At 42.0% G+C, this 24,325-nt stretch overlaps 1 protein-coding gene across 1 annotated transcript in view; it reads right to left on the bottom strand.

The window, feature by feature from the left end:
* mylk3 (myosin light chain kinase 3) overlaps positions 1 to 21,458 on the bottom strand; it is a gene marked incomplete at its 5' end in the record, with an annotated part of 33,547 nt that extends 12,089 nt beyond the window's left edge. The window contains 6 exons of the mRNA XM_080730136.1: positions 499 to 604; positions 6,671 to 7,149; positions 9,808 to 9,957; positions 10,070 to 10,246; positions 11,055 to 11,131; positions 20,889 to 21,458. Of these exons, the coding sequence (XP_080586262.1) occupies positions 499 to 604; positions 6,671 to 7,149; positions 9,808 to 9,957; positions 10,070 to 10,246; positions 11,055 to 11,131; positions 20,889 to 21,458 (1,559 nt within the window). The remainder of the gene's footprint in view (positions 1 to 498; positions 605 to 6,670; positions 7,150 to 9,807; positions 9,958 to 10,069; positions 10,247 to 11,054; positions 11,132 to 20,888) is intronic.
* Between the last annotated feature and the right edge of the window lie 2,867 nt (positions 21,459 to 24,325).

The raw sequence follows: 24,325 nt of genomic DNA, 5'->3' as shown, positions 1-24,325 counted from the left end.
CACCAACGACATAGGTTTCTGCATGGTGTCTACTCTGTGAGGCCTCCTCCTCCTACCAAAGACACCAACATTGGATTGTGTCATAAAACAGTGGTTCTCAACCTGTGGGTCGGGACCCCCAGGGGGGTCCTCAAATTATTTTGGGGTGTCCCCAGATGATTAACCTAATGTGCAATGTTGTTTTCTCACTCAACAGTAAACAAACCAACATAATGTTTAAGTGTATAGAGGGTACCTACACATTTCTAAAGTGACAATTTAAGGACTTTTTAATAAAATGACAAATTAAACATTGGCCAAATTGTCAAATATTATAGGCAGAAATTGTGAAAACAGCCGATCTACTATTTTCTCAATAACTGTGTTATACAAAATGTAATGCCTCAACTCTTAGTGCTCTTCAGGGTGGGGGGTCCCCAGTTCAAATATGACTATTTTGGGGGTCACAGCCTGAGAAGTTTGAGAAGCACTGTCATAAAACACTGTGGACTCACTCACCCTCCCAGCACCTCGTTGGGTTTGACGCTGTAATAGGAGCCCATGGGGACCTGCTTGGCGCTCACGATGCGGTGGACAAACGGTGCTGGAGCCGCCTGACAGTCATCTGTACACAGTGGGTTAGGATTAGACCAGGTGTCTTCAACAGGGGGTCCTGGACCCCTAGGGGGTCCTCAGACTTAATACAGGGGGCCTCCAAATCTTTGTGTGAAAAGAAATCTCCTTTTTTATATTAACCACTTGAACCCTAGTGTCCATATTCTGAGAACTTTAGACAAAAATAGCAGATCTACAAGCGCTGCGAGGCGTTGTGAGCTTGTAGATCGGCTATTTTCTGCAAAGAGGTTTGGTGTAGAGGGGAAAAAGAGCAGTTTGTTACGTATTGACAGTCGAAGTGGTTAAATATCTGAAAACACAAATTGACATGAAATCAAAATACACTAATGATTGTGCTGTCAAAAGATTAAACTATATGGAATCTATGAAAAGGTTGTGGGGGTCCCTGCTTCATCTTTCTCTCAACTAAGGGGTCCCTGGCCTGAAAATGCTGAAGACCCCTGGATTAGACAATCATCTGTACACCGTGGGTGGGATAGGGTTAGACAGTCATCTGGACACAGTGGGTTAATGTAACGTCGCAATCATTTCAACCACTTTAACTATATTTTATACTTTGGCTTTTCAACAATAGCAGATATAGTGCCTATACAAGCTCATAACATGGCACAAAGTGCTTGTATAGATCTTGTAGAGCTTGTAGATCTGCTATTTTTATCGCAAAAAAACCCCACAAACATACATTCTCTACTCAAATCTTTTGATCTGGATGTTCCTGGCACAAAATAGTGTGTGTGTGTGTGTGTGTGTGTGTGTGTGTGTGTGTGTGTGTGTGTGTGTGCGTGCGTGCGTGCGTGCGTGCGTGCGTGCGTGCGTGCGTGCGTGCGTGCGTGCGTGCGTGCGTGCGTGCGTGCGTGCGACGTGCGTATGTGCCCTTTTAGTGTACGTATCTATAAATCTATGTATTTACTGATCCCATGGGGAAATTGAGTGGCGGCTAAGATGGTCACAGTGGTGAAAGTGGTTTGAAATTCTTGCCGGAACTGTCCCAAAATTGGCCGCGCGGCGAAGCTGCGCGGCCGGAGAAAATTGGGAGGCTCTAACCCCCCAAAACCCCTGAAACGCATAGAAAACTGCATTTTGGCATCTAGTTATACACACAATAAAAACACTACAGGTCCTACACCTGAAAGGCAACGGCATTACACTAACTGTAACATGAAACATGATTGAAATCCTAAAGGAAATACAGAAGGGTAAGCAGTAGGGCTAGCAGAATCACCTAAGATAAGATGTGTATGGTCACTGTACAACAACATTTTGTTTAGTATATCCACATAAACACATACAGTAGCAGCATCAACAAAGAAAGAAATGCTGATAGAGCAACATTATTCTATCCTGTCACCATATCCTGCTCTCTTATTTGTTGTCTCCCCAGGCCCCCACACACATGTAAAGCATGTTTGAAAGCTCTATATACATTCCAGATAATATAATATATTATTATTAATATTATTATAACCAGTTATCTAAAGTAACTAAGTAGTCTACATTTACTAAAGTACTGTATTTAAGTACAGGTTTTAAGTATAGCCTATACTTTACTGGGGTATTTCCAAAGATGCAGAATAGAATCATTTTGGTCTATTCTGCAGCTTAAGGCTGCATCGCATGCAGGCACCATGGCAGGCATTGTGCCACAGACACGAGTCTCTCCTAGAGATGGGATTTATGGCTCTTTGAAGTGAGCCGGATCTCTAGGATCCGTTCCTTTCAAAGAGCCGTTCAAAAGACTGGCTCATTCGAAGGAACGGCTCCCTACTGTGAACCGAATCCTATATCGTTCATTTCAAAGAGCCGTTCAAACGACTCGATTCGTTCACGAACGTCCCACCTACCCGCTCCGTGTCAAACACTGAAACAAACCGAATCGATTACACTGACCTACACAAACCCACGGGAATAATTTAGAAGCACTTTATCAGAAAATATAGTCTAACTAGTAACACTTGTGTAGCCTACTGTATGTTAATCTGACTTTAGTATAGGCTATTGTTTTCTTCCTGGACGTGCGTTTGTGGCAGGTTATTTTTAACATGGGAATTTTGACAGCTGGCTTCTCCCTTTCTTAACGGAACTCCGTTCCGGCTCCAAATGTTTTAACGGAACGGGGGTTCCGGCCGTTCCGGCTCACTTTCACCACTGGATGGTCATGAAAGATATTACCCCCCACTGTTTTTCTGTGAATATACTTTTACTGCTACTAGTATTGATGATCTCTTATGGTATTGTATGTCTTTATTTGTCTTGATGCTCAGGGGTAGAGTTGCTGCTCGGGCACCCCCAGAGTTAATTAGTCCATGGGCCATACAAGATGTCGGTATCGGAAAGATGGCAAAGGTTATACAATAATATATAATTTGGTATGATAACCCTTTTTGAGACACAGCTAAATTGGTGTTATCAGCCACTAGAGTTGGTGTCCCATTAACTTTACATTACAGGGAAAAAAAGCTAAACAATAATCTGCTTTAAGTAACATATGAGGGGTCAAACTAGGGGGTTTTCATGATTCTGAATCCATTGCAAGCATCCGTTTTGCACAGAAAACATTCATTGGGCTAAAACGGCCCCCACAAAAGTGTGAAAAGTGGTGAATCATCACTTTTCATCACTAAACCATAGTCTTGTGGGGCTGTTTTTTAGCCCAAGGAATGTTTTTAAATCTGGAAACAGATTTCAACATTTCGTTGTTGTTCTGGCGCCACATACAGGGGACCTATTTGCCTATTGGCTGTCGCGGCCCCCCAGACAATGGGGGGGAAGGGGGGAAAAGAACTGCATTAGAGCCAATCGCAGGCGAGTTTAACGCTCCTCCAGACTATGGGTTACAAACGGCAACGGGAGCCAGTGAGAAAAGACTCTGCAGCTGTAGATCGGCTATCATTCTTTGTGTTATGCAACCAAATGTTTATGATACAGAGAGAATCATACACCTTCATTGAAACGTAGTATGTACAGTAGGCCTGCAGCTGGCTAGCCTGCTTGTGATAAATAAAACAGAACAACGTGAAGCCATGTGACTCTTTTTTTTTAACTCGAAAGTCGGGGGGACGAAGATGTGCTATTCTGTCCATATTGGCACTAAGCTAATGTAACGGCGACCATGGTTGGGGATATAATATGAGAAGTGTGGAAAACGTCATCAGACAAGGCAGAGGTAAGAAACACTCCCCCCTTCTTCATCAATTTGTACATTACTTGTCTTCATTCATTTCAAGTGTTAGCTAGCCGTTAGCAGCTAACGTGCTAACGTACAGATAAGAGTAGAGATTACAGATCGCTATGTCACTAATGACTGTAATGAGCCCTTGTGCTCGCATTAGCGGCGGTGTGCCCACTCGTCTGTGGTTAAAATAAAAGATACAGTTTCGCTACTCACCAAAACAAGACGGATTTAGAGAGTTGAAAGCCTACTTTACTTAGTGGGAACATTCAAAGCCCCCCACGTCACGTCTAAAATACACTTTTTATCCAGAGAAGATAATATTTCACCGGAAGGCAAAATCTGGTCAATGGACATTTCTATTGACAAGATCTGTAGAGGGCGGTGTGGAGTAACTAAAACCTCCGGTAAAAGTTTTTTTTTCTCTGGCCAAAAAGTGTATTTTAGACGTGGGGTGGGGGGATCTGAGGATTCCCACTAAGGAAAGTAGGCTTGCCAGACTTATGGGAGAGAAACAAGCAAAGTGGTATATAGATCATAAAAAGTGCGCTCCCCTCCTTTACTGTATGGTGAATTGACAACGTAGTGTGTTTGTGTCAGCCGAGCCCAGGGACGGATTAACCCCCGCGAGGGCCGAGCCCAGGGACGGATTAACCCCCGCGAGGGGCCCCCCTAAAAAAGGGCCCCCCCTAAAAAAAAAAAAAAAAAAAAACTTTTTATTTTTTCAAAAAAAAAATGTTCAAACTTTTTTAACACTAACTTCAACACACCAATCCACCAGATTTTATATTGACTGTGTGTCAATTCTTGTTTTGTGCAAAACGGATGCTTGCAATGGATTCAGAATCATGAAAACCCCCTAGTTTGACCCCTCATATGTTACTTAAAGCAGATTATTTTTTTGCTTTTTTTCCCTGTAATGTAAAGTTAATGGGTTATCAGTGGCTGATAACACCAATTTAGCTGTGTCTCAGAAAGGGTTAGCTTTTCAAAAATGCATGATAACCTTTGCCACCACCTGGCCCATGGACTAAATGTGGAAGTGTCCTTGAGTGTTTCCTTGATTGGCAGGTTTTCCATTTGTCTAATTGTACAACAATGTAGTTTTGTCAAGCCAAAATGAGCATGACAAATGAGCATGAGCATGCTCAAATGACAGCACACCATGCCGCTCTCAAATGAAAGATTTGAGCATGGCCTAATCACCATATAAATAATAATAGCTTAACTCCACCACTGATTAGAAATATAGCCATAACTATTCAGCACTGACATAGTCTCGTGTAGCCAGACAACTATTCCACAATCTCCGAATGCTATATAGAGTCTGGAACGGCAGCTCCCGAACGGCGAGTATCGGAAGTAGCCAGTGCTGCACTGAACTGTAGTACCATTGGAAACGTAACAGAAACACACTAGCTCAGACAAAGTCATTCGAGCGGCCTATTCTTGTTATGGGTGTATAGTTTAAGAAAACGTTTGAAAACATCATGGAGGTAACACCAATAACACCAGAGAAAGACGAAATAACGCCCCCAGAAATATTGAAAGGAGACATAACGCTTCCAGTAGGACATGTTATTGCTACTGCACCAAAAGGGAGCGGTTGCGTCACATCCGCTTTATCTCGCACTCATCGTTTCTATTTCCGTTTGCCAGACTGTATGCCGGGAGCATTTGCCCAAATCGCGGAGGCAACAGTCTGGCCTCGCGAGACTAGCACTGACACATCCTCACAGTGGATTTAACTGTGTACTAGAAGCTCCTCCCACTCTGACATCCTCATCAACTGCACTGGTCAGACAGTACCAGTTTATAAGGTTTGCAGACATAGTAGCTAAATCAGCTTAAAAACAATACAAATAAAATCAGCAGATATCTTGGTTACAATGAGATAGAGCTAACAGTGAAGTTTTGTTTTTCTTTGTGTGGTATTGATTCAGTTGTGGAAGTCACTGTCAGATTTAGCTCATTAGCTCAAGTTTGCTTGCACAAAGCCATCTCAAAGACTCTGGACTGGCTGAGTCAACAGGGACTAGTCAAATGTACTGTTCCCAAAAAGTGATATTTTTGGTTAAAATGAAAGGGTTAAAGTTCTGTATTCTGATAGTAATCATTGCTGTAAAGTGTTTGTTCAGTATTAGTCCCAATGTCTCTCTCTTTAATAAAAAAATATATATATTATTTTCAGGTACTGTAGGTGACAAAACGTCAGCCAATCAGCAGAGAGTACCCATGTATCTGTTCCAGTTCCAGTTTTGTCATGCTCATTTCTCACTTCCAATTTAAATAGTTTATCCTTAATCATGTGTGAGTTCTCTCTCCTGATTGAAATGCATTTTCTGTGTTCTAAAACGCTAGAGAGGCATGGATGTACTACCAGAATATAGAACTATTTAACACAGATTTTAACAAAAACAATATCTATAGATATACTGAGTGGCAAAAACTACTTTCTGGCCTTGACAGCCCATATACATCAAACAATATACAAACAGAAAAGTCCTATCTGATTCTATTAAACAACGTTAAACTCACTTTGCCACTAGATTTGCCACTCGATTCCCCATTCACTTTATGCATGCGTATACCCTCTATTTAAATATTTTGAAAATTACTAAACATATTTCAACATTTTTGAAAATCAAAATGTCCAAAATAGAGAGACAATGTTGAAAGTGGATAAAAAGCGTAACCGACATGTAGATATTTACAGTATGACATTCTGTTATTTTCTGTACATAATGGAAACGATTCTATAACAATTAAGCATAAATAACTGCAATTATTATAGCTCAAATAAGTACCGGTATGTAACACCGGTAACTGTGACGGGCCTTTAGCTCAGAATCCAAAGTCCTCCATATGAATGCATCAAAGCCTTACCTACGATAGGAAGCGCAGCATCTGAGGCTGGATCCACACTCTGTTTCCTCGCTGTAGAAACAAGCGCTGGTGTTACTGGTGTTACTGGTGTTACTGGCTTCAATGGCTCCCCATCTGCCAGTAAAGATGGCTGTTGCCTGGAGTCCTCGGGCACTGTTGTGTTTGGAGCAACGTCCTGCTTTTTTGCCAAAACACGCTCCTTATTCTCTGTCACTAGGTCCTCGGAGCCCGCAGGCCTACTGTAGTTATGATCAGAATCAGTTTTTGTTGTCTCTGTAGGTACAGTCTGCTGGTTAGAGATGTCCTCAACGCCAATGAAAACAGTGTCTTTGTCCTGGGCAGGCAGAGTCTCCAGCGTTCCTGCGGGTTCCTCTGTGATGATGGCGACTGTCACAGGTAACTCCTCTGGTTCAGGGGCCTCTCTCTCCTTAGTGACGGCCTCTGTGACGTCCTGTTGCACCACGGCTGGTTCTGGGGTTCTAGGACATAGTAGTTCAGTCAGGTCAACTCATGAATGAATACTATATTTGTATTCAACATAAAATTTGCAATATATTTATTATGGTTTGGCAATTGGATCTGCTTTTAGGTACTCTGAGAAAGCACATCTCCCTACTATAGGGACTCCCCATACATAAACAGCAGATCCAAAATGACAGGTATTTGGTGTTGCTGGGGTGGTGGAGGGTGAGCAGCAATGTTTGAGCAAGACAGCAGTGGTGAGATGGGCAACAGCAGCAGCATGATCAGCAGCAAACGTTGTTAAAATGCAGTGTTCTGAGATTGAAATGAGTGTGTGATTGGATGAGTTGCCAAATGTGGAGCTGAGGTGGCAAGCTCACATAATGAACTTGAGGAAACATAATGAACTTTACAGAGGTGCATGAATGAGGGAGTGTTTTTGTGTACATGAGTGATACAGACAGACAGACAGACAGACAGACAGACAGACAGACAGACAGACAGACAGACAGAGCACATGGTGAAAGAGCGCTGTGGCTAAACTGTTGACCTGGTGGATGAGTTCTTCCCATTCTTGTCAGGTTTCTGAAACAGACGGAGTCTGGCAGGTCGCAGTGGTTGTTTGGACATAAACTTTCCCTCTGGTTTCCTAATAGAGCAGCAGCAGCAGCAGTCGTTAATGGCGTATTAGAAAAGCAAACAACTCACAACTCGGCACAGAACAGCTCGTGTCAATAAGTAATGTTTACCGGATGTATACTGTTGCTTAGAACAGCTGATAGAAACAGATCAATACCAGCACTCACTCAGGAGTCAGGGAAATGTGTTTTATCTTTGACAAAACAAAATACCTAAAGGACATGTCTGTGAGTGCTGGTATCTTAGTTAAGTTCCAATGTAAACAAGACTGTAAAAGGACTTATTTGGGATGCTCCTTTTAGGCAGGGTGTTTAACTGTACGTGTACTGCAGAATTTTTTTTATTGTATTGACTATACTTGTACTGTTCTCCATTTTTGTCTAATACAATATTCAATCAATGAATGAATGAATGAATGAATCAATCAATCAATCAATCAATCAATCAATCAATATTTAAAAAAATCTTTGGAGGTTTCTTCTCAGGTTTCTTGAATGAAAAGAGGTCATGTTTTATTATCATCATACATTTTGAGCAGGGAATTACTTTCATGCATTGTCCCTCCCCAATTTAGTTATTAAGCCAATTAATCCTGCCACCACTGTTCAGTGAGAAGCCCTCACCGGGAGGACGTAGCACCTCCCCACTTCTCCTCCCGCTCAACATTCCCAGCTGAGAGGTGCCGCCCCAGCCCGTAGGAGTACGTGCAGTGACAACGCTCAGCCTCCCAGCCTGGCTTCGCTCCCCCCAAACACAACCACTTTGTGTTCGTATAATCTGCTCGGCTAAACTGGAAGCACTGCAGTGGATTCAAACCCCTACACTCTGGCAGGGGTGGACAGGTACTTTAACCGTGCAACACCCGTGCGCCCTTGCTTTGCAATGTGGATGTCAATGATAGTTTGACGCTTGTAAAAGTAAGATGACAAGCAGTCACTGAATAGTTTAGAAAGCAATGTCCACATTGGCTATTTGTCTTGATATCATATCAGTGCTGACTGAAAGCACACTGGCGTATATATTTGAGATGTTGCGAGGGTGAAGGAATTAAACAAGCTGAACTGATGACAACTGATTGTCAGCAGCAGCATCTGTCACTATCCAGCTAATCTCTTTGTGAGACTGCTGGTCTCTACCTGCATAGTGCCAGTGGAAGATCCATGGAAGAGATCAAATACGGATGCTTTATTTCATGTTAGACACACAACCCATCAAAACCGGGAAAGTGTCAGTTAATTTGGATTTTAGTTGGCTAATCGAAAATAGCAGATCTACAGTACAAAAATCACACCCGTGTGAACTGAGCGGTGGAGTCTGTGCGCGCGTGTGGGTGTGCGTGCGTGCGTGCGTGCGTGCGTGCGTGCGTGCGTGCGTGCGTGCGTGCGTGCGTGTGTGTGAGTGTGAGTGTGCCTTGCCTGTTCTGGCCTGGCCTGAACAACAGCGCCCCTCCCTTAACATGTGTGGTCAGAAAAGGTACTACACCACAGGCTTGAGGCTACATACAGACCCACCCACATACATACATACATACATACATACATACATACATACAAACAAACATACATACCTACACACACGGCCACGCTATGGAGACGGTGTGACCACCGCTCAAAAACAGTTAACAGCATGGCTTCCACAAGGATCTCTCATCTCATGTTGATCACATCACATCATATTGATGGAGGGATAGTACATAATAATCGATGTTGATGATGACAATTCCTGGTTATGAAATACAGTTTTCTGTATTGGTCCCAGTAATATTTGTTGTTAGTAATGATCGGTGCAAAAACGGTGTATTATCCAAACATGATAATATGTGATATATAGGCTACTGGAAGGAAAATACTGTAACCTGATCTCAATCTAATCTGATTGCATCTCTGTACACCTAATTTATGCTGTGTCACATGACAGTGTCGTGTGTCTGAAATAGCAGATCTACAAGCTCACTACTACACATTGTATCCATGACACCTTGTAAGCTTGTCGGTAGGTAGGCTATCTTAGGTGCACAATGTATTACTCAGGCTTACCTCTCCAGCACAGGGACTGTGCTCTGAGATGCACCTTTCTGAACATCAGATGCAGGCAGAGGCTCCGGCGCAAATACCTGGACCTTGCTGGGCTCTCGGCTCTTCAGGGTGACCTCTTTGGGCTTGCGAGAGCCCTTGACGGAGCCATCCCTGGTCAGCGCCAGCGGGAGGGCTGTGGGGCGCTTGGAAGAGCTCTCTGCTGGGGGCGGGAGAGATTCTGAGGTAGTCGGTTCAGAAGGAGGAGGCGGTGGAGTCGGCAGACATGTCGTCGTTGGCGTTGGTGCAGATGTTGGCGATGCTGGAGCTGGAGCTTGTGGAGATGTTGACCCAGATGTTGCTGGTGGAGATGTTGGCCCAGATGTTGGTGGTGGTGGAGATGTTGCTGGTGGAGATGTTGGAGATGTAGGTGGTGGAGATGTTGTTTGTGGTGCAGGTGTTGCTGGTGATGTGGGTATTGGTGCAGAATGTGCTGGTAACGGTGATGTTTCTTGATCTGTAGGTTTCTCATCCTGAAGAGTCTGTTTGGTGTCTGTGGAGGAACCATGCATGGAGAAGAAGTGTGTGACTATTCCGTTTTCACTGCTTGTCTACGCAGCTACTAAACATACATAACGGAGAGAGCGGCATACACATTGTCATTTTTAAATTGCTATCAATAGCTTCACCCATTTAAAATATAAAGTGTTATAATCATGTAACTATCTTAGGGTGTGTCCACACTATAGATGCCTTCTATGAAAATGCTGCCTTGGGCGACTTTTCTGCTGAAAACAGAAAAAAGGGGGGTGTGGGATAGAGTGATTGACAGAAACTGACTTAAAAACTCTATGGAAAGTATTAAATACATTTCAAATGAACCTATTTAGACCTGACGCCGATTCCTAAAATGTTTTCTGAAAAATAATAATATCTTCTCTGCCGGGAGGATTATGTCCAAAACTTTTCAGGATTCAAATAAAAAATAGCAAAAGTAGCAGATCTATGAGCTTGAAACACGCCGCGAAAGTGGATCTGCTACTACAATGCTTTAGTGTGATGCTGTAGAATAGTCAAGTAGGGAGTTCATTTGGTATAAGAGGTCTAAATTGGTTCATCGAAATTAAGCACCTGCTAGGCCTATTTCTCACCTAAAATGAACAGGTGCTTTAAGCAGTTTTTCACTGGTTCTTATAGGTTTTAATTTATTATTATTTTTTTTTTTTAGCAGTCTGTAATTATCTTGTCTCTTACCTTTTACAAGTTTTAACCTCTGGTCCCCCACCTGTGTGTCCTGACACAGCGTGACATGGGAACTCACACTCGGACCTTCTGGCGGATCTCTTTTCTAAGGAGAAAACAATATAATTCACATCCAGTCAGCTCTCAGTACACATCGTGTTATGTTGTTTGGTGAGCGTGTAACATACTTTATTTTAAAGCCACACAGTTTAGCAATAATTTTAGTCTTTTTGGCAACACTGCTGGTCCGTCTGTGGTCTGTTAGTTACAACAACGACTCTCAGAATTCGACTCCAAAATAAATGCTGCAGAGTCCTAGGTATTTTAGAAAGCAACAACAGACACAGGGCCCAAGGTGCACAGGTGTGCCATTGCTCAAATTAACACCAAACTATGCACAAACACTGTTCAGGGGTCTGCCATGAAAAAAAAAAAAAAAAAGTCTGGTTTACTAACAATACCTAAACAGGCTGGTAAGGAAGATATGGGCTCCATCGTAGGGACCTCACTCATGCTCTAAATTCCTCTGAAACTATTCTGAATCTCACTTTTCAGCCATGACACTTTCAGTCTTTGTACCTGATCGCATTGTCATTATTCCCACAATAAACTGCACATGATGCAAGGAGGGGAAACTCTAGGATAATTGCATCTTTCAAATGCCTAATTTAAAGACATTGTGCCGTGATTCCCCCCGATGTCATTATATCGGTGTATTTCAGTTGGGCTTTTTGAGGCTTTCAGCTTTCAGGAAGTAACCAAAAAGACACAGGGAAGACACATTTGCACATTATAACCACACCTGGGGGTCTATTAGAGTAAAGTTATCTCAGACACATACAAAACAGAAAAAGTACAAAACTATGGCATTTGAATGGAAGTAGGTCTACTGTCCAAGGAAATTACGTTGAGGCTTTACAAATCTGCCCATCTAGCACCCCTAGTTCCCGTGGCTATTAGGTTCCACATCTCCCATTAAAGCTAAAAGACACCATTACTGTACACACTAGAAAACATGATTTCCTTTATAAACAGTAGGCTAGAGTGGAACATATTACAGATATTGATTGCCGTTTATGCTAAGCTAAGCTAACAAAAATGGAAGCTTAAACGTTGTTTAATAAGCAAATGTAATTATGCCCTAAGAGTAAACCAGACTATAGTACTTGTCCGGCTTTCTTCTTCCATCCATCTTTCCAGATAAACTTTATTTTGCAAGCGCTACTCCTCCCACAGTCTTGAGCCATATGTCGAACGGCTTCATTGGGAGGTCCATATATGGGCATTCCAATATGGGCTTAATATTGTTCACATCAAAGATCTCCATATATGGGCATTAATGTATTAGTGAAATATTCCTCCCTCCCCTCCCCTCTATGACAGGCATCAAACAGGTAGTTGTCTCTGATGCTTTCATTAATAAGAGAGATCACTAACGAGCACTTGACACCTTTATGGCCCAATCAATTACCTCAGTGCACAATCCCTTTGAAGTTCAAAGGTAGCAATTAAGAGCTCTGGCCAGCTCTCCCTGACAAAAAACGTCCCTCCAAGGGATGAATGTCATCATAAACAGTGGAACAGAAGCAAAATACAACCAGGGGGATGTGTCTTTCTGCAAGGAAACACCCCAGCAGGCCAGCACAATAATATAGTGACTGATGAAGGGAAATGACTGCTAAAACATGTATAAACATTTATATAAAGAAATGTCTTAACTGATTTAATGCCAGGGGCCACAAGGTGCCAGACATTTCTGCATAGACCTTCGCTCTAACTTCCGTCTACACAGGCAGCAGTGGCTTGGGATTTCACTGCATTCACTGTTATAAAGGAAGACCGGAGGAAGTTAGCTAACAGTTAGCTATTAGCTTCTTTATTTTTTAGAAGCCCGATCTGAAGCTATTTTAGCCGCAAAAAAACTTTGTCGCTGCCCTGGGAACACAGTTCAGAGAAAAAGGTCTCTAAAGATGTGAGTTTGTATTGGTGTCGGCGGCGCGGGGCGGCGGCGTTGCCCAATTACGGGCCGATGTAAACAGAATCGCGGCCCGGGGCATGGATGGAAAATTAGACCGGGGCTTCGTTGAGGCCTCCGATTAATTAATTAATTTTATTAAATATCCCGGACTAGACCGGGATAGGCACCCCGGAATACGTCGCGCCGCCGACAGTATAGATTGAGTTTTTTTGGGGGGGCTCTAAACTTTATTCTAAACCATTTTCAATGGAATAAATCGTCGGACCATCTAGAACCAGTAAGACTCCCTAATCGGGAGATAAGCGACCGTTGGTCACTTATCTCCACAAATAGGCCAAAAGTTTGTTTTACCAATTATCAAGACATACGGGCAGTTGACAGTTTGCCATGGTTACTCATTGAAGTTGAATCTCCATATATGGAGATAACCTACGCATCACACTAAGTCTGACCTCACCAGCCCATATTTGGGCATGAGCAACTTATGTCTCCATATATGGAGATATGATGACATCACACAGTCCTCAGCCGATGATGTGGTGTGATCTTTATTATACAACTGAGCAAAAGCCGCATCCCACAACCAAACCCGTTCACGCCTACTCTGCATCCACTCCAACTCAACTTCAACTCAACGGTAGGTAGAACGTAAGGAAAAATACCGCCCACCTCTATGCCGATTCGCTAACCGGCTCCTTCACTGCAGCCGAGAACACAGCCTGCCCTGCAACGCATCCTGCTCCCCCCTCCCCCTTCCCCCCTCCTCACACACTCAGTCACTCTGAGCAGACAGCAGAGGGGGGACGTACCTCTCGACAGAGAGAGGCTAAACTAAAGCTGCCTGAAAAGAAGTTGTTTAAACAGCTTGGAAACCATTCGCTGCCACTGGATTAATAACTGATCATCAATACATCTCAAATAGGGATCTACTACCTTTGGATGTTCAATTGGAGAGGACAACAGCAACACATTGAAATCCACGTTTTTAGGCTCCAACCGCTTGCATTAGATCCAGAGAAATGCAATGCGATGCGTGATCATTTGTCTTCTCTTCAACACTATCCTAGGCTGTGTAACGTTAGGTTAACGAGCTCGTTGACCCTCATTTGACATAGGCAACGGCACAGTCTGGCTTGTGCTGCGTGTGTCAACTGAATGCATTAGCCCAGATATCAAGTAATCATGATCTCCCCCTCATGCTAAAATGACTTTAAGTTCCACTTCTCCCCAAAATGTATTTTCCATCATGAATGACAAGCCTATACTATTGTTGCATTTAGGCTCTTTATTAAACTATAAGCCTGTGTTTTATTGCTACACAATAATGGTAAATAAAGTAGCTTACTCTAAAATAATCCATCCATCCATCCATCCATCTTCAACCGCTTATCCAGCATCGGGTCACTGGGGTAACAGTTCCAACTGAGATTTCTAGAGTTCCTTAATAATAATAATTAAAATAAACAATACTAATGATTATAATTGCGACCGTCAGGTCGCAGTTACTATGAAAACCTCCACCGCCTGTCTGTCCGTCAGTCTGTCTGTCTGTCACGTCACATCACACTTTTTTGCCCCTATCCATGTGAAATTTTCCACACACAATCCTTGTCTGCCAATCCACAACCTCCACCCTTCCAGGGACCCCCGCAGCTCCAGGGACCCCCGCCAATTTTTTTAAAACACATTTTTGAATACTGCTCCTACAGTTTTTGCCCTAAAATCACACAAATCGCTACACAGTATGTCTACACTTATCTCATCGACATGGATCTGTCCCATATAGCGCCACCATCAGGTCGATTTTTTAACACATTTTTGGACCTAAAATCACGCTGCGACCTGACGGTCGCTTATCATACATTCATAAATACATACAGTACATACTGTATAAATGTATCCGCCTTATTCCACCTTTATCTATACATTTCCACAACAATATACAGACAGAAATGGCATATTTTGGACATAGTTCGATTCGTGATTAATCATGATTAATTAATTTTTAAGCTGTGATTAATCTGATTAAAAATTTTAATCATTTGACAGCCCTAAGATGGATACATAGATAAAGATAAAGATTGGAATCTCGGAATCTCCATATCAGTTGCATCACTAACAATAATTAAAAACTAACAATAGTCATAATAATAATAATATCTGGAATTTACATAATACTTTTACAGTTCACTACAGTAAGGCACAGAACAGTACCATAAAGTACAGTACACTACCATACAGTACAGTACAGAAGATACAGTACACTACAGTACAGTAAGGTACAGCACAATACAGTACAGTAAGGTACAGTACACTACAGCACAGTAAGGTACAGTACAGAACAGTACAGTAGATACAGTAAGGTACAGTACAATACAGCACAGTAAGATACAGTACACTACAATACAGTAAGGTACAGTACAATACAGTGCAGTAAGGTACAGCACAGTAAGGTACAGTAAGGTACAGTACAGTACAGTGCAGTAAGGTACAGCACAGTACAGCACAGTACAATACAATAAGGTACAGTACAGTAAGGTACAGTACAGCACAGTAAGGTACAGTACAGTACAGTACACTACAGTAAAGAAGCGGGGGTAGACTCTAGATGTGAGCGGCCCGAAGGGCCGCGAACCTCTAGTGTCATACAATACACAAACGAGCCCTACAGTATAAAGGGGCAATTCTTGCCAGGAAAGAAGCATTTCTTCGACTCAGACCTTATCGCCAGGGTTGGCTTATAGCAGCTGTCGGTAGGACCATATATGGATTCTGTTAGTGTGGATCTCCTAACAGGGCATCATCTGGGATACAATCCCTTTTATGCCCATATATGGAGATCCCTAACAGAATCCCTTTCATGCCCATATATGGAGATCCCTAACAGAATCCCTTTTATGCCCATATATGGAGATCCCTAACAGCATCCCTTTTATGCCCATATATGGAGATCACTAACAGCTAACAGAATCCCTTTTATGCCCATATATGGAGATCCCTAACAGAATCCCTTTTATGCCCATATATGGAGATCCCTAACAGAATCCCTTTTATGCCCATATATGGAGATCCCTAACAGAATCCCTTTTATGCCCATATGGAGATCCCTAACAGAATCCCTTTTATGCCCATATATGGAGATCCCTAACAGAATCCCTTGTATGCCCATATATGGAGATCCCTAACAGAATCCCTTTTATGCCCATATATGGAGATCCCTAACAGAATCCCTTTTATGCCCATATATTATGGAGAAATCCCTGCTCTGAGTATCTGACATCAGTGTGATGTCACCTGTTTATGCCCATATATGGAGATCCCTGCTCTGCGTATCTGGTTGCTATGGTAAACAGTTGGTTGCTAGGGTAAAAAAAACATGGTTGCTATGGTAAACAGTTGGTTGCTAGGGTAAACAGTTGGTTGCTAGGGTAAAACCATGGTTGCTAAGGTGGTTGCTAACGTACACTAACAGACCAGCAACAACAGACTGTTGCCACAGCAACGTACACAAAGGTTTGTGTACACATGTGGTGTGATGTCATACTGATGCGGAGATGACTGATGACGTGTGACGTGTGACCGACGGACGGACGGACGGACGGCCGGTGGAGGTTTTCATAGTAAACTGCTCCCTGACGGTCGCAATCACTCATTGGAAAGCGTAGGACGAGCCAGGACCACCCACATCTCTACAAGCAGCTCAGCCAGGGTAAGTAAAATAGCAAAAAAAACATTGTATTGGATTGAAAAAATCCCGAACTTGTTCGGGATAGGCACAAAAAGGGTTAAAGTTACCTACAGTAGTTTCCCTTTAAGCCATTTAGCTATAGGGGTGCCGCCGTGCCACAGCCAGATGCTATGGTTATTTGCAGGTTCTTGGCATGGAAACGTTTGGTAAACCCTGGTCTTTGTTGAGTGTTATTATGTTGGTGTTGTTGTGGTAATATGTGGTAATAAACATTTCCATGTGTACAGGACTGGTGTTGCGTACTGTTGTTTGTACCATTCTATGTGTTGAGCTCTGTTCTTTCTATGTTGTGATATTAAGGCTATTTCTGTACAGCATTTGGTCACTGCTAGTTGTTTTTAAAGAGCTTTATAAACAGTGGTGTAAATACTTTACTAAGTAAATTTACTCAAGTACTGTACTTTTGTACTGTACCAATTTCCAATATTTGTACTTATACTCGGATCCAAACATTGTACTTTTACTCCACTACATTGATTTGAAAACTTTAGTTTCTAGTTATTTTGATTATTATTACAAAACATACATTATACCACTTCAGCCCTATATACATTTCAGCCATTTAAAAATAGCAGATCTATAAGCTCACAATGTGTCATTTTCAATAGAACTTCTTACATTTTATACACTTGAAAACGTGTGAAATGGGATATTCTGCATAGGAGTTACTTTCTACTTTTGGTACTTTTATTACATTTTGATACCAATACTTTTGTACTCTTACTCAAGTACATTTTTAATGACAGACTTTTACTTGTAACAGAATATTTCTACATTACAGTATTGATACTTTTACTTAGCCTAAGTAAAACATTTGAGTACTTTTTCCACCGCTGTTTATAAATTATGCTGGCAGGCGAAAACCAAAACTGTTACTTTTCAGGATATAAATTAAAATAAATTGTAAAAGTAGCAGATCTACAAGCTAAAAAATGCATTAATTCAGCAGCAGCTTTTCGAGCTGCTACTTTTGATGCTTTTGTGTGTCGCTGTAGTGTGATCAAGTAAGACATTCATTTATGAAATAGAAAGTTAGAATATGGAGATAAGAGGTTTCTGCCCAACAGCAACAGAATATTGACATGTTCTAATATATATATTTAAAAAAGAAATGGGGGTGGCAAAAAATAGGTTACCACTTGAGCCCTGTGGCTCTCAATGCCGTTGAGATCCTGTAGATCAACAATTTGTTTAGGGCCCAAGAGAGAAAATGTTTGAAAATGTTGGCCTATTATGACTTTCCAAAATTGGGACGCCACTTTGAAAGTGGTTAATAAATTAACGTTTGCATACAATAAAATGCTTATGTAAATTATACACATAGATGGACAGTAGGGGTGTAACGATATAGGCCTAGTAACTGCATCGAAATATAGTTTTTAATTAAGAGGGATCGAACTATATCGAAATGAAAACAGCCAAAATCGAATTGTATCATTTGACTTTGTATCGAATCGAATCGGCATTGAATTTGCAAATAATCGATTGTATCGATAATACTGTACCTACTTGTGCATTGTATTTAGCATTTTTAAGAAGAACAAATGAAAACGAGGGGTTTAATTACTTTTCCTTTCCATATACACTGGTCTATTGATAAATGTGTGTAATCTCTGTGTTCATGTCAAGGTGCAGGTTTGTCCATATGTGTTCAAATACAATGTCCATGTATTTGCCAGATAATCACTGTGTTTACTTATTTATATCCATAATAATACATGTTTCCCTTAAAAACTGCACTATCCTCACTTTTCACACAGATTTAATTTCTTTGCTAAATAGTTACAATATCGATTTTAAATAATTGAATCGAATCGTATCGTATCGCCATGAATTAACCAATATCGTCCATGTATCGTATCACCAACCATGTATCGCGATATGTATCGAATCTCTATTAAACTGTATGGTTACAACCCTAATGGACAGGCATCTGATTGGGATGAAATCAGATTACTCTGCTAAAACAATTCAGTTCAAAGTCGGGGACAAAATGTGCATAAACTCAGTAAGACTCCCTAATCGGGAGATAAGCGACTGTCAGGTCACATACACAAACTTTAGAAGGCAATCGTAGCCAATCAAGAGGGAATATGGGAAATGGGACAGATCCATGTTGATGACATGACTTTAAAAATACTGTGTACCGATTTGCGTGATTTTAGGGCAAAATCTGTAGGAGCAGTGTCCTTTTAAGGCCACTTACAGGCCAATTTGTATACATGCGACCTGACGTTCACTTATCTCCCGATTAGGGAGTCTTACTGGTAGCGAAGAAATCAACAATACTTCAAAAATCAACATTGTACTGTGTCTACTGTTGCAACTGTGCTTCTGTTGGCAAACACCACCCATTGTTTCCAGGCAGCTGGCTAAACAGGCACATAGTAACCCAGGTCAGCTGGATGGAATTCAAATGATTGTTGCTTAACATGAGAGCACCTTCAAATCACACTTGTTCAGGAGTGGCGGTCTGTGTCATATCGACCATGTATGGTGTTAGAAGCAATTAAATTAGGAAACCTGCAGATTTTTTCTTTTTTGTGATACACCCACAAACCCACAGGCAACCCCCCCCCCACACACACACACACACACACACACACACACACACACACACACACACACACACACACACACACACACACACACACACACACACACACACACACACTATCAAAGGACATTTGCACTAATGTAGAACAATTAATTGTGTCTTTGTAGTTAAATACTAGTTTAAGGAATGATAACATCTACTGTAGCAGTAAATATCTTCCTGTAAGCAGTGGTGCATTGGTGATTCAATGTATGGGGGGTCGCTTATCTAGAGACGTCACGTGCACGTCGCTCAACACCTACTACACAGGTCTATTGATATGCATACAGGCTTGTTTCTTTGTTAAAACACCCTGTTGTGACACTAAAGCGTTGGTGAGGAGTGAACTTGCGATGTCCGTTTGCGTGAGAAGCGTGACCCCTGCTCAGAAAAGATATGTGGCGGCGGGGGCACGCGGGACAAGACTAATTCAACACTGCCTGTAACCCATGCCATGGTACTGTATTATGACAGCTGTCAAATTAACAGCGACTTTGAAGTTGCTCTGTAGCCTATTATGTGTTAAATCTAATTATGTACACCATAATACACCAAATAATGGCACTGTAGCCCCTCCTCCAATAACACCAAAAGCAAGAAGTACTTTAGGTTAGTTTTATTGAAAAAAGTCATAAACATGACAGTATATTTGTGCCGATGTCCAAGCCAGCCACAGAGAATATCTTTTTGTTCTATAGAAATAATGTAGTACAAGCTGTTCCTTCCAGTGGAAGGAAGTACATAACATTCTTACTGAGAACAAACATGGGACCTCCACTAGCAGCATGCTGCATGAAGCATCTCATAGAACAACGTGTGCAATCATCATGACATTTAGTTGATAATTCATTGGAATACAAATAATTGTGACAATTATTGTGTTTGTGGAACATGTACATGAAAGTTTTGTTTTTAGGCTTTTTAGTTAAATAAAATGTATAAGCGGCTATTTTAGCTATTTTGGAAAATGTTGGACCATTTTATACAATGTCCAGAATAGGGACACCAGGTTGAAAGTGGTTAAAAAGAGTGGACATGGAATTTCAATTAATGACTTTTGTTAGCTTCATCCAGCTGTTTTTACACGTGATGAATGGAAACTATTATGCAATTAATATAATAATTGCGATCAAGCGATCACAGTTGTGACAGGCTTAACTGTGCAATATGGAGCCATGACAAGAAACCTTAGCGTGCCGTGAACTTAAAGGAGTAGTTCACCCCCAAAATGATTTTTTTTCATGCCATGGAGACTAGAGTTCAATAATATTTTTAGTTTTTTGTCGCATTCCTAAGACAAAATTGTGATAACAATAAATTTACCCCCATCCGGAATCAATGGGGGTAAATTTACTCGAATCAAATTTTTGTCTTAGGAATGTGACAAAAACCAAAAAATATTATTGAACTCTAGTCTCCATGGCATGAGTAATCAATAGAAAAAAAGTCATTTTGGGGGCGAACTACTCCTTTAAGTTCAGTTTCACTGCAGGACAAGACACAGAGAAACAGGCTTTAGGGAAGGTTTGCAGTTGACTGACCTGTTCCTGAGGAGCGCTGCTGCTCCTCCAGGGCCCCACGCCGTTCAGGATAAACTCCACCACCTTGGAGCTATGGAACACTTGGCCCACATAGTCCAGCACGTTGCCCAGGACGGACACAGAGCCCTCCAGCCCTTCCAGCTTCTCTCTCTGCCTCGTCCCTTCCTGCTGAAGGCCCTTCATCAGAGCCACGGTCTCCCCACACATGGCTCTGACCTCCGAGACCCAAGACGGCTCCTGGGACTGGGCCGCTTCGTCCCTGATCGGGAGCTCTCTCTCCCTCTCTTGACTCTTCCGGACGTGGCTTCCGTCGGTCTGCAGAGAGGCCATACCCTGGCACATCGCGTCCAGCCTGCGGAGCACCTCGGCCTGCCCGGAGGCCATCTGCTCCACCTTGCCCTCCAGCTGCACCAGTTTGATCTCCATGCGTCCCAGCGTGGTCAGGATGCCCGTGCCAGAGGGGCCGCTCTGGGCGCTCTTCTTCGCTGCCCCGGCGGGGGTTCCGTTGTCCAGTTTCCCGCCCTCATACATCTTGGCGATGCAGTTGGCCAAAGTGACCGGCTTGCTCATGACTGCGTCAGGGTGGTGGTGGGAGCCTGGAGATCAACAGCCTCGCCACAGCTCTCTGTCGTTCATTAGCTCTGCTTAGCTTGAAGCCCTCCAAGGTGTCAGGCGGGTGTTCTGTTTTGTCTGGCTTCAGTCCATCTACTAAATAACAGCTCCACCCTCTCCCTCTCTCTCTTCCTCCCTCTGTCGCTATCTCTCTCTCTCTCTCTCTCAGTATATCCGTGTTGTCTGTATGTTAGAGGCACTGTACTCTTACACACCTCCCCACTATCTTATCTCTCTACTTGTCTATGGACCCCTTCCCCCTCCCTTTTTTTTATGTCCGCAGTCAAACGTCCCTGGCCAAGATTCCAACGATGGTTTGACATCACCATAACGTCTAAATCCACCCTAGGAGCTTTTACTGTGGGCTGGAGGACATGCCAGGGATGACCTCTGCCCCCGAGGAGGACAGCACATCCGGCGTACCCCGGATAGAACAACTTTTGGAACTTTGGGAGAAAAAACAAATCGGGCACATACAGTAGTTTCAAACTATCACCGGCCATTCTTTGGCATGTCTGCCTAATTTGGTTGATGTTTATACAGTAGGTCAGGGGTCTTCAACGTTTTCAGGCCAAGGACCCCTTAGCTGAGAGAGAGATGAAGCAGGGACCCCCAGATATAGTTTCATCGTTTGACAACACAATCATCAGGGTATTTTGGATTCATGTCAATTTGTGTTATCAGATATATAACCACTTGAACTGTCAATAATAAACCTTTCACTCTGTACTTAGTGTGCTCTATCTCCCCTCTACACCAAACCGCTAAAGTTCTCAGAATAAGGACGTTAGGGGTCAAGTGGTTAATATAAAAAAGGAGAAAAAAGTTTATATCACACAAATATTTGAAGGACCCCCTGTAGTAACTCTGAGGACCAAACTGCAATTGCAATTACTTTATTCACAACATCAGTAACTGCAGTTTTGCCCCCGACGTGTCCCGATTCGTAACCTTCATAAACACATTAAAAAATAGCAGATCTACAAGCTCACAATGCATCACAGTGCCTAGATAAACACTGAGCTGTATCCCATCATGTCACCAACAACATCGTTAGCACTTGGCTTAGAGTATTTATATATCTAATAATAATGTCTAAATGTTTGTTCAGAGATGTTGAGCAGCATGAGTCCTATGTGTCATTATGTATGGTGGGATAAATCAAAGCCTGAACTGTTATAGACCAGCTGAGATGAAAAATGATTTTTCACAACTTTTAGAGCATATCCATGGTCACAACCGTAACACAATGAACAAATATGGCAAAAAATATATAATTCAACTTTTGTATATTTTTATATCAAAGGCCCCTTATAAGATCAATCGTAATTATGTCCCTGTCATACAAAAACATAATGCATGATTATATCAGCAGATCTAACCAATTTCAACCAATAATATGATGACACAGCACATTGCTACCCTAAAGCTTTACCAACAATTTATTTTTAATACTAAACAGTACACTAAGATATGTATCTGAAAACATTTGAGGTGAGAAAATAAGCAATGCAGCAACATAACATTTGCCTTCAGTTCCTTGTTGTTGCAGAGGGGATGGAGTGATTCTAAACCCATTGACTTTTCTCTAGTGCCACCCATTAGATTTTTTTTTTAAAGATATTTAAAATTCTAATGGAATGGATTGCCATGAAACTTGGAGCAGCACGACCTCTAGGGTGCCGAAAGTTTTGTTGTTCTGCACACAAACACACAACTGGGCCACTCGACAATACTGTGCAGCCAGAGTGTTGTGTGATGAATGCGAGTTGACACTGGCACAGGGTGTCCTTTAAAAATAAACCAGCAATGTTGAACACTCCAAGTGGACAACTGGAATCTACATGTAGCTGCTTGACCCGTCACCTTCTAGAACTTATTGTTTATTGGGTAACCTGAGAACTGGCCACTTGACAGGACAGCTCCCGGGTTTCCCCATTTTACCTTTTAGAACCCATTTCTTGCATTCTGTCATGGGACGACATTTTAAATGGGGCATTATTTTACGATTATTTTACGATATTCAATTTGAATTCCTAAACACCCCCCACTCCCGCACGCACGCACGCGCGCGCGCGCGCACACACACACACACACACACACACACACACACACACACACACACACACACACACACACACACACACACACACACACACACACACACACACACATTATCATGTATTAAAGACAATCTCTTATACAGTGTGTATTATCTTGTATTAAAGACAGTCTCTTATACAGTGTGTATTATCATGTATTAAAGACAGTCTCTTATACAGTGTGTATTATCATGTATTAAAGACAGTCTCTTATACAGTGTGTATTATCATGTATTAAAGACAGTCTCTTATACAGTGTGTATTATCATGTATTAAAGACAGTCTCTTATACAGTGTGTATTATCATGTATTAAAGACAGTCTCTTATACAGTGTGTATTATCATGTATTAAAGACAGTCTCTTATACAGTGTGTATCTAACATATAATTTTCCGAATGTCTGTCTGTCTGTCTGTCTGTCTGTCTGTCTGTCTGAGTGTCTGTCTGTCTGAAACCGCGTTTCTCCTCAGTGGCTGGAGCAATTGATCTGAAATCGCATCACCATCAGCATATGAACACACCTGACATAACTGTGAAGCCCGTTTGTCACTTTCACAAATCGTATGCTGTATAATTGCATTTTTATCGTATGCTGTATAATTGCATTTTTATGGTGTATCTATATCTATTTAGCCTACAGTACCTTTTGTGACCACACATGTTAAGGGAGGGGCGCTGTTGTTCAGGCCATGCACAATCACACACAAACCCACACACACACAC

Source organism: Nannobrachium achirus (assembly GCF_963921795.1).
Source record: "Nannobrachium achirus genome assembly, chromosome: 7".
Lineage (NCBI taxonomy): Eukaryota > Metazoa > Chordata > Actinopteri > Myctophiformes > Myctophidae > Nannobrachium > Nannobrachium achirus.
The sequence above is the reverse complement of the archived record's forward strand: the minus strand, read 5'-3'. Positions and strand labels throughout refer to the sequence as shown.